Source organism: Phallusia mammillata, chromosome 4 (assembly GCF_965637545.1).
Source record: "Phallusia mammillata chromosome 4, kaPhaMamm4.hap1.1, whole genome shotgun sequence".
NCBI classification, from domain to species: domain Eukaryota; kingdom Metazoa; phylum Chordata; class Ascidiacea; order Phlebobranchia; family Ascidiidae; genus Phallusia; species Phallusia mammillata.
The window spans coordinates 28,560,320-28,576,987 of NC_137255.1; the positions used below are offsets into that span (position 1 = coordinate 28,560,320).

General features: G+C 37.5%; 1 protein-coding gene across 1 annotated transcript; it reads left to right on the forward strand.

Moving 5' to 3' along the window:
• The first annotated feature begins 8,450 nt into the window (after positions 1–8,450).
• On the forward strand, positions 8,451–10,859 carry LOC145223739 (protein NLRC5-like). The gene has a single exon (XM_080090130.1). The coding sequence runs from the start codon at positions 8,451–8,453 to the stop codon at positions 10,857–10,859; it is 2,409 nt and encodes an 802-aa protein (XP_079946256.1).
• Positions 10,860–16,668: the final 5,809 nt, after the last annotated feature.

Below are 16,668 nucleotides of genomic sequence, written 5' to 3' on the forward strand. Positions count from 1 at the left end.
TTTTCTATTCACGGTATCTGTCACCAACCATTTTCTTTTCTTTTCACTGTTACGCTGGTAAAACAGGCTTTAGTGTGCTACAGCAAACTTGATAAAGCGAGAAGACGTCACTTAATTTTTCTTTTTTGCAGACCCCAATTAAAGATCTTGAGAACTTCGAGAACTGTCAATACTTGTTCTGGTGGGCCACCTTGTGACAAACGACGTCGAGGTGAGACCCCAGCAGGTAACGTAGCAGTACATGCTGAGAACGAGAACGAAGCATTTTGTTACAGGTGGGCAAACTAAGACAGTGACTTTTAATTTGATAATTACGTGTAGATTTTTATAATTACGTGTAGGTTTGCGTGTCTTGTTTGCTGGGTGTTGAAACCTACTAAAGTCTCTATTCGGATTGTTGAATTTACAGCCCAGTATTATTTGGAATTACAATTGGACGTTTATTTTCATATGGGGGGAATTTTCTTGTGGTGAAATTTTACGGACTTTAATTTATTGCGTTCACAATCGACTTCAGCTTCTAGCGCAGTGGTTCCCAAACTTTTTCATATTATTCTTCAAAACGGTCCCTTCGCCATTATTTCGAGGGCTCGCGGTCCTTAAGCCTAAATGTGTATTTCACACAAACGAAAGTAGATTGCAGGATTTCAGCTAGTTATGCAAAATTGCGCATAACAATTATCCAAAGACAGCAAGTGACATCACAAACAGGAAAAACATTACGACTCTGCCCGAACAATTGCATTTTTTGATAGAATTCATTAAATAAAGGCAATTGTTTAGCAATGGAGACAGTCGATTCTCAATTCTACTTTGATTTAAACTTATTTAGTGGCACAAACTGACGCCAAATAAGATTATAGAAATACTTCAACCGCTTCGCGGTCCCCCCAAAATTGCCTCACGGACCCCTAAAGGACCGCGGACCCCAGTTTGGGAGCCGCTGTTCTAGCGCACCAAGATCTAAAAAGCTGTTAATCTTACACTTTAGAAAGAAATATCAGCTGACCAGCCTCCTCCATTTAATTGCATGGCGCAATAAGCTACAAATGATCTGTTACGCCATAAGGGCAATGTAGTACAGTAATTCATTGTTGTGTCGTAGCCACAAAACCATTTGCGATACTTTATGCCAGTAAGTATAAAAGCAGTTCACGCATGAGGTTTAACGAGAAAGAGAGATTTAACTACACGGCCGTGAAGGATGCGCAAGCCGTAAAACGATCAGGTCTGCTTTGCAGGCTGATTTTTTTCTCTTTAAAGTAGTAAAAAATGATCATAATTTGCATATTTTTTCATTATGTAATTATTACAGAACGGTCGATCGCGTGCGATGCAATTTTTTTGTTAGTTTTAAACCGATCATATTGTTAGAATATGGATCGTAAACGGAGTTTATTGTTTCAACTTGACAAGTTACTGAATAGATATTTGATATTTTTGTTACCAGTTTTATTATTTGTTGGGTAGGGACTCACTTATGTGCTCCGGTCAGCACAGCATTGATCTAGACGGGCATATTATTGTTACAAAAATCAATACTAATCGAGACTTGGACCATTTGCTTATTTTAAGTCTCGAATGTTCAAATACAAATCACAAACCGAATCACTCTGAAAACGTGTGATCTCGGCGTAATTCTAGCTGTGTGGTTGGACGTTTTAACTAAAGTGTTGTATTTGCAAAACGGAAATCATGCTGAATTGACGATAAATCGTTGTTTTGTGAAATCTTTCGGTTTTGTGAAATCAACGTTGACAAGGTTGGAACCAAAGCAAACTGTATTTTCCGATAAGCGTGACTGGCAGTGCCATTCAACGTAATCAGTGAGCAAACAGTTTGTTTCACACGATTTTGAACTTTGCACTCTTGATTTGTGCGGTTAACTGTTGTAAGACCAGAATCTATTGCGCCAATTCAAGCTTATTCAAAAACATAATCTCAAATGAAAGTATTAATTTGTCATTGTTTGGAATGTATCCATTTCCAATAACTTGTCTATCTTCACTTCATGACTGGCAGAGGTACTAGCCTTTGTGTGTGATTTTGAGTTTTTGCTCAGTCCTGAAATTCCTTGTTTAATAAAATCGACACAAAAAAGCATGCTGCTTAAAAGGTTTTTATAGATCAAAGTAAGTAGTTTGTTAAAGTTAAATTTAAAAACGTTTGCGTAAAAATGTAGTTTTCCAATGACCTTTCTCACTGATTAGGGTCATGAACCAACTAAAGGCAACTTTGCTCCACATAACTAGCTCAAAGGCTCATAGTACAAGTTTTGCGAAGCTGTGGGGCAACGTCGTTATGATAAGAGACAAATATTGGTAGCCGATAACGCTTTTTGTCAATGCTGTGTAGAGGTAATTTGCGGGGTAAATTGCGTGACAAGGCGTTATGTTGAGTTTCGATTGAATTACTAACTTTCACCGGTTCGTTGGCGATTCTTTTTTTTTCTATGTTTGCAAAAGTCTTTTGTGGTTTGCGGTCTATTATGATTTTGTGAAGCAGGGGACATGTTTTTTGTGCAGACTACAATTATCTTGGCTGCTGCCCGATGTCAAGAATTTTATGTACAGTCAAGGATCGAGCTCTCGGGGGCAGGGAACAAGAACGATAAAGGTGAGCGAAGAGATTGCAATTTCTTAATTAAATTGACAAATAGGTCTGTTTTCGCGAATGGCCACATTTCTAGCTCGGCAACTTAGCTCTTTAACAGAGTTCGACTCATTGACGTACACAAATAGACCGTAACATTTATTATTTTTTTATTGCATATAATGCAAGCGTATCAACCCGTTGGTCTTAAAAAGTTGCCCGAATATAGAACGCACTATAATCTTGTAACCTGACCAAGTTTATCTCTTGGGAACAGTTCATTACAGTCAACTTTTGGACATATGAACGGTAACTGTAGCATACTGTTGTTATAAACGGGCGTGATAACGAGAAAAATTTGATTTGCAATACGCTGATTTGGTCATCGCATCGGTTTCAAATTTTGCAGCAACTTGTTGTTGCGAGAGGAAGTTAACCCAAAGGTCGCAAGAGATATTATTGCAAAAGTCGTTGGTACGAGTTGTCGCTAAAAATATTTGTGTTAACAACCTGATATCCTATGTTAGGCAGGGTTACTTATTTTGACATCCTCTTTAGTGAGTATGTCAGTCCCAGGTATTTGTTCGGTTGTCCACCATGTCGGACTATAGTTAACTGACTTACACACTGTTGCTCTATTTTTCAAACAGAGTAAGTTGCAGTGGTGCATTCAGCAACAAACACTATTTTCTTTGGCTTGACGATCTCGAAATTTACCGGCAACTGTTTGCTCTGGTGTGACATCTGATGGTATGCAGCATCGAGATGAGACGAAGGCCGGAAGCAAAGCACTCGAATGCAGACGCACCGTGTTGGGTGAAGGACAAAGTGTTGAGGTAGAAGGCACGCAACTGGGTGACGCACAAAGGTAAAAAAGGGCGACACGAAGTTAAAATGTAAAAGCAACACGCACGCGGAGATGAAACAAAACGCACGCGGAAAGGTTACAAACGGGTGTACCCGAGGCAAAGCACGCTGCTAGATATCACACAAGTAGAGTGGCGTTGATTCCTGGTCTTTGTTTAATTCCGGGTTATGTTGTTGGTTACAATTCATGTCGGGGAAATTGGGTCATTGTGGCATATTCTGAAATGCTACCATAAGCACTTTGGTAGAAAATTTTGTTGGTTTGTATTTTTTGTTTTTGCATTATGATATGCTGTTAAATTTTGTGTTAAGATTAAAAATGCTTTAAAAGCATGATTTTTTTGAATCTGTACCAAGTTGTGAAACCCGCAGAGATAAACAGGGTTGCAGAGCAACCTGTGATGAGGCGAGTACTAAACTGACGTTTGTAAACCCGAAGGTTCAGTGGCTGATCGTGAAATCAAAAATACCCATGATGCATGTGGCTAAAGATTCTCCTTGTTTGTGGTGATGTGGCACTATTATCGAAACGAATTTTAGTTGTAATTTATTCAGTTTCAATCTAAACTCTCCGTTCCACGTCTCTTGTGGTCAGACAGTATGTCTCGATCGGTTGGTCGGCGGTCCACCATGTTACATTGTGGTGAACTTCTAATTACATATAGTATCGTGTATTGCAGACCTTCACAACTCCAAACCATGCAAGGGCCGAAACAAACTATTTTTTGTTACAAGCTGCATGATAACGTTGTTACAACATTCGTACAATGTGACCGAAAGATATAGCTGATTACGACAAAACAAACAACCATTCAAAAATAAATATCACTAACAATCTACATAAAGATAAACACAAATTTCTGCATAAAACACAAATTTCTAAAATCAAAAAAAATCGACAAGGTTTAACTCTAAGCACATATATTTGCTGACAGGACATTACCTGCGCTGACCATGCACGACAGCAAGACTTGATCCGCCCATCTACCACTCCATGGTCCAGTTTCTCTTGGTCAAGAAGAAATGCGGTGAGCTTTTGTGTTGCTTATTTGCAGAGATTAGCTTTTTCCCTCACCACCATATCGCAGTCTTTTTTAACCTGCGCCAAAACGGTCAACAAAGAAATTTGCAAAGCTAATTCAATCCGTAGATTTCATATAAGTTAGAATATCCATTTATGACTTGATTTAGTAGGTCTTGTGATTAGGTTACACAACACAAATTTATTGCCGAAAACGGATTTTGTAACGCACACCGCCCAGTCAAACATATCACTTGTTACCTGCACGTTCCATGGGCTAATGGTTGGTTTCCTCAAATTTTTTTTTCATCCTAAAGTAGTTAGAAAAATCCGTTTACAGTATTGGCAATATACGGCAATATAGGGTAAGCAAAGCTCCGGTTCGTTAGCAATTTTATTGCCGCCTCATATTAACGCCATTACAAAAACGTGATTAAATGTTCAGGGATTCGTTTAAGTTCTGTGATAGACATAACATTGGTGCGACCAGGACATTGAAGTGGTCCACTTGCAAAACGTTTATCATAATGAATTTGCAACTAATCCTGGTGCAATCTGAAATACATTCGGTTTAGTGAAATCAACGTCCACAAAGTAGGAGCCAAAGTCAATTTTGTGTTTCCGACCAGCGTGACTACCAGAGCCATCCAAGGTAGACAATAAGTTTGTTTCTCTCGATTTTAGACTTCGCTCTCTTAATTTATGAGTTTAATTCTTACAAAAACACCTGGTCGCCATTTAAGCCTCGTGAAATAGTTTCTTGTTGAGCAAACGTGCTGAAATATCAACTGTAATCACAAAAATGTACATTGCCATGTTTTATGAGCTGCTCACTAGGTTTTTTTAGATAAAAAGTCGTGAAGATATTTTTATAAAATATACCAGTTCGCAAACAAAGTACAACTCCTATTTCTAACCACACATGCTGTGCATTGTTACTTTGCGTGGAAGTTACGCAAATATGGCATTATGCCTAGTTGTGTGCGGTTATTGACATTGCCCACGTCATCGTTTAACTGCCTACATTAGGATTTGATTTAAAGAGTTGCACTGGTTCACTGACGTTTTTTTCTATATTATTGAAATAAGTTCAATGACACAATTTTCAGTCCTTTGTGGTTGCGTGATCTTTTATGATTTAGTGATGAGGACGTCAAAAATTATGTTTTATTTGTGTGCAGACTACAATTTTCTCGTCTGTTGCAAGATATCAAGAAATTAACAGCCTGTGCTCTGGTGCGACATCCAGCGGCGTACGAGAAAAAATACGAAAAAATACACAGAGGTCAAACTCTAGATTGTAGAGGACATGAACAATAAAGGCAAGTGATTTGACTATCTGTTTTAGCGAAATGTTACAATTTCCAGGACTTCGCTTTTTACAGAGTTCGACGCACACACATTCACATTTGTACGCTTCTTTATTCATTGTATAATTTGCAAGCGTCTAAACCCATCTCTTGACATTGTTGTACACCTCTTAAACCTTTAAATTTTGTAGGCCCTGACAGTGTTTTTTTAAGGTGTTTTGGGGGACCGAAACGGTCCTACAGTTTTTGGTATTTAAATGAAACACTTGCGGTCTCTTAAAACTACTTGACGGTCACTCAAACCAAACCTTAAAAAAAAACCTGGGCCCTGACATTATTTGGTAACTCCCTGCGTTTGTTGCACGCAGGTTCTGGTTCGCTGCGCCCGAGGAAAAGTCAATTACTACCTGCATTAAAGCGCAACAAGCCCCGACAAATGACGGCCACTTGTTAATTTCCCATTTTTTCTCCAGCTGTCCCTCAGTAAGTGCTAAGGCCAGTATAGGTCTCTGACGTTCACTCTGAGCGTCCATAAAACCCGCAGAGATAAAGGCGTTGCACAGCAACCTGGGATGACGCGAGAAATTAACTTGCGTTTGCAGTTATTTTGAAAGAGATTGCTTGATATTAGCTGTAGAACGCAATTTGTTTAAAGATCAATTAAGATTTGATTGCGTAGGTCCACATCTAAAATTTACTTCAAAAACTGCAAATGCGATGCAACCACAACTTCGATGCGTTTTAAATGTTCTCACCCTTGTTAAAATCGGCCCAAGATTGAGTGAATACTTATGTTGAGCGAAACAGCGATGTCCAATTCATGCTAGTTATGTATGTGTATTTCCGTATCAGTGTATTTGGTCGAATAATTTGCTTTTTTTAAAGTATTTGTTGTGTCCTGGTGTTAAAACTTACGTTTACTGGTCGAAAGCGTGGAATACGAGTGACGTTATAACAAATTAGCCTGATTTGACCGAATTTATTGGTGAAAAACAAATTTAGTTAGTGCATTTTATGTACAGGTCGTTTAATTGATTTCGACCTTTTATAATTGTTGTCAGTTTACAACAATACTTGCGTGCAGATAACAACATAGCGTGACACATAGTTAGTGACAGTTGACGCTTGTGGTGACCGCTATCTATTTTTTGTGAGTTAAATGTCATCACCAATCATGTCGAACTGATTAACGTGAATAGTACGTGGCTGTTTTTGAATTTACTGATCCTGTTTGTGTGATTAAATTTTGGAACAATCCTATGTTGATTTGACAAATTGAAAAAATCACAGAAGCCTTATTTTCTATTTGCAGACCGTCATTGGCTTTCTCAAAGTTAAGCTCTGGTGGGACCTAGCAGTATGTCACTTCTTGATGTGACAAAGCCCGAAAAGGAAATGCTCCAATACCGACACATTGTGTTGGATCAGGGAAATTAAAGTGGGGTATTGAAAAATTTAATACAAAAAGTTGCATAATTGAAAAGTTACGATCTATTTTGGTTAATAATTACAGCAATAATAAAAAGTTGCATCATGCAGTAGACTGTACATAAAAATGTAGTTGGGTTGATTGTTACCAGTATGAACCTTCAGTAAAATTAACGTAGTGTTTATATTAATGACGTTGTACAGTCTACATTACATCAAAAATTTTTAACTACGTACATTTGTTGACAGACTTTTACCTGTCGGAAGTGCAAGTTATGATCTGCCCAATAGTTTTACTAGATTGTTATGTGCATTACAGAATTTTAACATTTTGGGTACGAAAGTAAAAACTTCATTATTGGGACATAATATGATTTCATGTTTACTGGATCGGGGTCAAACATTGTTTGATTTTGCAGAAAAGAATTACTCAGTTTTTATGCTGTAAACAAAGATAATTTACGTTGCTGTACATGTCTGCTATGCGGATTGTTACAGCAACGTGTAAAAATCTAAAACTAAATTGCCATGGAACAGACAGTTTACAACGTTGCGTCCTCGCATCAAAACTAGATCATTACGATGTATGTGAGTTAAACATGTAATAGAAAAACTGAATTCATAGTTTTGACATTTTTTTGTAGCAAGTTTAGATGCTGACTTAAAACAAGGATAACTATGGTCTTAGTTGATTTTCACACGTTTTAGGTTAATTTATTTCGTAACGTACAATGTATTTTAATGACTATTTTCAAAAACAATTATTTAGTCTATCTGAACATGTTGCTTTTTTAGACTAAGGAAATTTTTTTACGATTTTATGATACTGTAGCAACTTTGAATCTCGTCACCATTCTAATACGAGGTTTACTGCGTGGTTGATAATTTGTTGTGTTTGGGTAGACTGAACATTATTAAATGATATATGCTTTCGAGATGTGTTTTGTTTAACGACGCGGATTGTACTACGCATCCACATTTTTTTGAGTGTTTTATCAAACATGTGTTTCACTTTGTCAGGTTTAGTTTGTTTTTGTTTTTGTTCGGCAATTATTTCTTTTTTAGATATAGGGCTATATTGTTGTAATCAAATTTTAATTATCTGGCCAATGTTGTATCTGTCAATTGTTTTTGAAGTCAACAAGCAAACGGACGAAAAAGAAACCGTGTAAGTGTTACATATCAGTTAACATGAAGACAAAACTCCTGAAACAATTAACAAAAATCAAATAATGGGCAATAACGCATCTAAAAAACATTCATCCCGAAAAAGGGAGGAACAAGTAGCCAAGTCCAACAAGTCCCGAAGACCTGAAATCCAACCAAGCTTGTACCGAAGATTAAGCAACGCTGAATCCCAATCCAACTTGTTCCAAGGACCAAATAATGCTGAACAACCCGGCTTGTCACAAGGAAAAGGTGATGTTAAATCCCAACCTGGTTTGCCACAGGGACAAGGTGATGCCAAACCCACATCCAGTTTGATACAAGGACCAGATTATGCTAAACCCCAACCCGGTTTGATCCACCAACCAAATGATGCTGGACCCCAATCAGGTTTGTTACAAGGACAAGGTGATGCCAAACCCACATCCAAGTTAATACAAGGACCAGATAATGCTGAACCCCAATCCGGCTTGACGCAAAGACCAAATGATGCTAAACCCCAACCTGGCTTGCCACAAGGACAAGGTGATGTTAAACCCCAACCTGGCTTGCCACAGGGACAAGGTGATGCCAAACCCACATCCAGGTTGATACAAGCACCAGATAATGCTGATCCCCAACCCGGCTTGACCCAAGGACCAAATGATGCTAAACCCGAACCTACATTGGCCAAAGGATCACAAAGTACCATATTGCCTCCAAAGGCCACGAATTTAAATTGGCATGGTGACACACATATCTGGACACAAGGGCCAGTTATAGTGGATGTAACAACAAAGGAAACAAACGAAACACATGAAGATGTTCAGTTTGTTGAAGATCTAATATCGTTGCTTAAAAAACATGTGGAAGCCATCGCTGGTGCAGAATCGTCTCTAGCAGATGTTGCCAAACGGAAAATAACACCAGTCAACCTTGCCATAGTCAGCAAACCACAACTAATTAACGACGAGTTTCAAGCAGAGGGGCATTATTGCCACAGAAAGGAACTTGTCAACGTTTACAACATACCAACAGGTGACATAACCTATGAAGAAATGTTTGATGAGGCAAAAGATACAGCAGAAAAAGAAGCGGAAACAAAATTCTACCGGAATGAAGAAAAGGCAAAACACGATTACGCGGAAAAACATGGAAACGTGGTCGGTGTGGTTGGACAAGCTGGAATAGGAAAGACGACCTCAGCAAAAACGTGGGCCAGGCAAGGTCTAAGGGGAGAGTTGTTCGGAGAGACTTCCTTCTTCTTTTACATTGTGATTAGGCACATCGACTTCACAAGAGAGATGACACTCCTTCAGTTTCTTCTCTTCACTATGGCGATAGAACAAGAATATACTTTAAAACAAGAAAAAGGCATTCTCAAAGCCGTTTGCAATGATCCAAACGTTGTGATGATTTTTGACGGTTTTGACGAGGCACGTTTTAAATCTTTTTCCACAGAAGTTCCCCAGCCCCTACCACATTTCAAATCTAAAGCGGAAAACTACCTGAAGCATTTAGTGGGAGGAAACTTGCTTCCACGTGCTCGGAAGATTTTTACGTCACGTCCTGCTCAACTATACAAACTCCATCCTTCATATAGACCAAGGTTTATTGTTCAAATACTTGGATTGACTCCAACATCACAAGATGAACTTGGACGTCAGATATGTGGAGACAAATACGAAGATGTACACCAACAACTTGAGCAAAACCGCAATGCATTTGCATACTGCTACGTTCCTGTCAATTTTATTTTGACACTTGTTTACTTGGTAAATTACAATGGAGATATTCAGTTTGTTTCACTCACTCGAGTCCTTGCTTTCACTTGTGGCCAATATCTCACAACCAATCATTTAAGGGGCCAAGAAGGTGAGTTGGACAAACTGGCGAAGTTGGCCTATGATGCATTTCTAAACATGGAGATCGTATTCAAAGCAATGGCATTCGTGAAAGCAGGCATCAAGGAATCTACAGCCGATGCATTTACAAACACGTCAGTCACAAAGCACGGGAATCTCAAGCTGACGATATTGGATGGTCACAAAGTTCGATATTTTTCTCATCTCATTTGGCAGGAGTTTTTTGTGGCTTTCTACCTGATGATGATCATCTCTCTAGACGAGTTTGAGGAAATCCTCAAACATTTTGTAGACGACAGATGGGAAGTAGTTTCTAAATTTGTTTTCGGGATTTGCGATCCTTCAGTTTTCCATCAACTCGAGACTCTTGTTCCTGAGAGTTCTCCTAAGGATTGGAAGGAGAAGAAATCTTTGCTTATAAAGTTTATCCAGCATAAACCAAAGCTCAGTAAAGAAGAAATCTTACGAGATTGCAGCTGGGCTCATGAGTCAAATGACCTGGAAACTGCTTCATCTGTGGCCTCCCTACTTCCTGATGAGCTAGACCTTAGTAGATCATCTCTCCTTCCAGCTGACTTTGAGGGTCTTTCCTTCGTGATTCAACACAAAGAGACATCGGTAATGCTGTGATTTGTAATCAGCACTTTAGATTACTGAGAAATATTTCCAAATATTTTTTTGGGATTCTATCTGCTCATTGTTAATTATTTGCCGCCAATTGATCAACATGTTTTGATAACGTCAATTTGTACTAATATAATAAAAGGCACAACTGCGGAACTTCAACGTTCGCCTACAGCACCACAGCTATTCTATATCACTATAAACGTCACGAGGCCCAAAATCCCCAATAAGGCAAGAAGTCAAAAAACTTCACATGACTTCAGTCCAATTATTTCCGACCATGTATACCCCCTATAATAATAGGAAACTATTTGATTAGCATGGGTATACAGAAAGTGACAATGTTGGTACACCATCATCACTAATGACGCAAGAGACCAAGAAGTTGTAGTCCAACTTGATCCAATGTGCTATAACGTCATGTGCATCGGTAGCATGACGTACAATAACACAAAGTGACTCAAGTGTTGAGGGCGTACTTGTTTTACTGGAGTGTTGCTATAACAGGGCTCAACGCGTGTACAAGGTTCGACGTAAAGTTTATTTTTTACGCAAGTTCAAGCCGTTTTCACTTCATGACAAACAACACACTGCAAAAACTTGCAAAATAGTTTTTTAACCTAAAGCTAGCAAATATTCATTCTGACTAGAGTTGAAAACGAACTTGTCGAACCCGAAAGTAAGAAACCAAAACGCGCTTCTAACTCTTTTTTGTCACATAAAAATCTGTGTAAAGTCAGACCTGAATCTAGCCTGTTTTGAAGTCGGAACCCGAGCTCGGCCCACAACGCCCAACGCGACTTACATCGCTGCAGTGGCATGTTTTGCTTTAACAAGCGCTTTGGCCCTTATTCTTTGGTAATAAATAATGCAAGACATTAAAGCAAACTCATGTTGCCCAATAGCTTCCGGCAATTTGTTTGTACTATGTAGCGTGTACTGCTGTTGTTTGATATTACCGAAATAGCTTTTGACGATTTGTCAAATTGTTTTTCATAATCGACCAATAGCAAGAGGCAGTATGCACACAAAAAAACAGATATCAATTAATTCTTTCATTGCAATTAATCCTCACCTGTGTGACATAATAATAATAATAAAACAAACGATAAAATTATTTAGATTTTTTTCACCAATATGATACACTTTATTTTGCACTCATAACAGATAAATGATTCTAGGTAATTTTAGTAACATTTACAACAAGTCGTAATCCAAAGTTGTGCTGTCTATTTTTATTGACCTAAATTTTCCCGACGGTAAATGTGATGTTTTTTTATTGCAATAAAACTAGTTAAAGAAACTCGACCTCTCCGGCAACAAAATCGGTAACATGGAAGCAACTTCACTGGCTCCTTGTCTTTCTAACATGGAAGAGCTTGTTCTGAATGAGTGTTGTTTCGGAAATGAAGGCATCAAGAAACTCTTCGATGGAGAGAAAATCCTAACAAAGCCGGTAAAAACTTATACATTGACCACAATTTAACTTTCTCTCTTGCAAAGAGTAGATCCCTCATGAATGAATGTTATTGTACGCTTTTTATGTTTTCTAAATAGCTTTTCTTGCTGCAATCAATGTGATCTTTTTCGTTTTATAAAAACCAGCTGAAGAGACTCGACCTCTCCGATAATAAGATAGGCAACACAGGAGCAGCTGGCCCCTTGCCTTCCCAACTTCGAAGAACTTATTCTGTGGAAGTGTGAGATCGAAAGTGAAGGCGTCGAGAAACTTTGTGATGGAGTGATGAAGCTATCAAAGCCGGTAAAAACTCATATTTTTGAGGATATTGAAATACATGTGAGCATGTCATTATTGTTGCTCGTCAAATTAGGATCTTCTTCAGATGGCGGTAACAGGTCAAAAAATGTTTTCCAAATGTTTATGTCTATCTAACTTGCAAAATAATACTCGACATTTTGTGCACATTCATGACCAACGTATAATAACCAAACATGTATTTTTCATAACCAACCGCAGAACTAATCATGCTGCACATGTAAATTCGTGACATTTTTTTCTGTTTTAATTTTTCATAACTTACGTTTAACTACATGAGAGATGTGAACAGTTTGTTTACCACAACGTGCTACTAAAAATCATTTATGCCGCTGGATATTAATATATTAAATACAATTCATTTTTAAACGACCCTGCCCAGACTTAAAATTCGATTAACTTACAACATTAGACTTTTTTTGTTCGATATCATTACACTATGTTGCAAATATGGTTGTATTTCGGGAATCGAACCACACCTTTTGTCGCAGAAAATGAACAAAGCAAAAAATGAGTGTGTATAATAAAATAAATATAACTTTCGTAGAAGGCGACGCTGTTGCTCAACACGTCCATTTGTTGTAACAAAAAATATTGTACAGCAGATTTTGCATCTAGCATGACTTCAACAACACTTACCGAAAAAAACGCACACGTACTCCTTTCACTCCTGTATTGCAAAACAGTCTCGATGCACGTAGAGGCTTTGATGTAAAATAAATCATAAAGGCATTCCCAGGTCTGTCCAAGTAATCCAATAAACTAAAATTCTATAGGTAGCATAGAATAAAAAAATATAGGTAGCATTTGGGTTAATTTGATTCATTTATTTGAAAAAATACGTTAACAAAAAAGTTTGGAGCTTAGTTCACTTTTTTCCAAACTTTTGTTGCTACCTTAAACGTGAAACTTTTTTCGCATTAAAATCAGCTGAAGAGACTAGACCTCTCCTGGAGCAAGATAGGCAACACAGGAGCAGTTTCACTTACTCGTTGCCTTCCTTACATCGAAGAGCTTATACTGGAGAATTGTGCGAACGTAAGTGAGGTCGTCGACAAACTATGCGATGGAGTGAAGAAGCTAACAAAACCGGTAAAAACAAATTTATGTTTTTTTAAGGAAATGTTGCAATTATTTGAGCATGTTAGTAATGTTGCTCATGAAATAAAGAACAGTTTAGATGGCGCTATCAGAATTAAAATGTGTTTTCCATATGTTTCTGTCTAACTTAGTTGCAAAATTTCGCTTAAACTTGTGTGCAAATTTATAACCAACTTACAATGTCCTACGCCAGTAGTTTTGGTGCGTCGTTCAATTTTTCTTTTTTTAAGGGCGTCGCATAATAGTTTCGTTTGGTGGCTGAACTCAGTAACACTTTCAATGCGGTTGACGCATATCTACGTCCAAAGCCGTTTTGCGTAGAGTGCAGATTGACGTAAATTAACGTCAAAAGTTTTTGATCAAAATTGGGACTGCCCGTTAATGTACGTCACGCGTAATCAGCTTTAGAATGAATGAGGTGCGTGATAGGTGGGTCTCTGGGGCGACACTTGGTGAGCATTAAACTTGGTTTTAAATTCCCCTTGGACTTTTATTCGCTGGGGCGTCGCAAGTCCAGAAAACTTTTCCAAAGGCGACGCAACAAAAAAAGTTTGAGAACCACTGTCCTATACATATGAACTTATGCTGCGCAACACATTATTTTTCATTCTTCCTTTAAAAAGTATCAATTTTCCAAATAATACAGGTTTCACTACATGAACTGTGTAGATGATTTGTTTACAATAAATATGTTACGCAAAACGAGACATCTTAGCCACTGAAGATTAATATCTTAAAACACATCCAACCCCTAACAAAACCTTTACAATTTTTTGACACCGTTACTATTCGATGTACTTAACAACATTTTGTGTTTGTGTCAGTAGATTCAACACTATTTTTAACAAAACCTTGTAATTGCTCTAATTTAACTACACTAATTTTATTGTCTCAAAAAATGGAAAAAGTAGAAGACAACATGTGAAATCCGTAGAAGGCGATACTGTCGCTCATTTAATACGATTTAAATTAAAACATATTTTATTATATTTTAGTTTAGCAAGGAGTACAACAACGCGTAGTGAAACAAACTTGCTGCGCATATTTGTTTAAATTGTAGGTAGGTGTAACTCAAGGTCGCCCGAAGCACATCAAAAGTTTGATCTAAATTCCACCACAAGGTCAGGGCTTTCCCAAGTCAATTTTGCAAAACAGTTTTGTTAAAACAACAACAAAAAATCCTGCCTGGCTAATCAATTCTTCTTTTATATTTGTTTGTTTTTGGATTGCTTATGAACAAAACAAGCGGACATACGGATCTGCAATTGTTATATTTATATATATATATATATATATCCGTTAGGCAAAAGGCTGGTTATGCAAGGAACAAGCCGGTTATGAAACAATTCCTTCTTCCAAATGTTTATGTGTTAATTTTTGAAGAAATGTTAAATATTGTCAAAGATCTCTTTTTACACTTTGAGACACATAACATGACTCTATTTTAGCATAAATGATTGAAGTGTTTGCATAATGTAATACTTTAAATTTTTTATGTTTTGCAACAACTCTTGTTAGTTGTTTTTTTTTACTTATTCTTGTTTAGATGGAACTTCTTGATCTCTCTTTTAACGACCTGACACATGAAAGTACAAAGTCATTGGCATCATGTGTCCACAACATCAAAGTCTTAGAGGTTGAACTCAATAAATTCACAGAAGCAGAGAAGAATCTCATCAGATCAAAGTCGCGAGGAAAAGTTGTGTTATAAATTTAAAGCACAACCTGAACATCTATTTAATCTTACATAAACCTAATCTTTGGAACAACCCTTACAACCATTGAATGTGTGCAAGGTTTTGCATCAACGCAAAAAACCCAAAACTAACTGACTTTTTGTGCCAAACGAATTTTATGCATAAACTGTCACAAAAACATTGCATTTCGCTTTATCAAGAAATTTAAACTGTCACAAGAAAAAAAGAGTTCTCCACAACCGACATCCAAATACCAATAAGCTTACTTCTTAATGTGGTCAATACATGAATGTAACCATTTATCTGCAACCGCGGTAGTCATCTTTATACATAACTGTTAATATTGTCATATATTGCCTTTCTGTTTTTCAATTCTACCACCATACTTTTACGTCACCTTTTCATTACTTCATGGTTCATGTCCGTGACGTTTATGGCAGTTACTTTTTTTGCTGCAAAAATTATTTTTTAAAATCGACAACATGGATGTTGGTTTGTTTCTCATTATGACGAATTTTGTGCTTTGTCAGTTTGTTGTTTGATATCGTGACGTAAGTTGTCGGGCGTCACAAATTCAAATTTAACTCACATCAGTTGACTATCCTGACATGACGGCGTCTATGCTAAGCACTTATTTAACTGATCAGTTTTAGGTGTGGAAATTTAATTGTGACGATATAGTTACAAAATCCAAATAAATCCAACACATTTTATTCTGAAAAAAATATTTCTAAACTTGTGTTATATGTCAATATGATTTAACATTTTAATAGGTTTTTGTTGCGCAAATGACTCATAGTAGCCCTTTTTTATATCATCCTAAATACTGCTGATAAAACATAAGTTGTTATTTTAGTTCGTGACAACCTTATGATTTGCATTCTGCAAACACTAGTGTAGGTTGCAACCGATTGTGTTTTTGTTTCAACTTTTTCATTTCAACTGTCGTTCGCCATGCTGTTACTTAGTGATGTCACTAGGGAATTCCCTCGATTTCAACCTAACAATACGTTTAGTTTAAAAGTTTCCTAAAAACAAGTTTTTAACCTTCATTAGATGTATTTTTTGTCTTTTTTTTCAGGTCGAACCCAGGACTGTCCCGGGGACGAATTCCGATCAGGGTTTTTTATGTCTGTATATGGGTCAGGCGCGCCAGACCGTTCGGCCAAGTTCCTGCCCTCCTTAAAACGTCTAAGTTTGTCACACATCTCGCACACCATCTAGTGGCGTCACTACCATT

Coding starts and splice junctions, on each gene's coding strand:
- LOC145223739 (XM_080090130.1), top strand. CDS start 8,451: ATGGGCAATAACGCATCTAAAAAACATTCATCCCGAAAAAGGGAGGAA.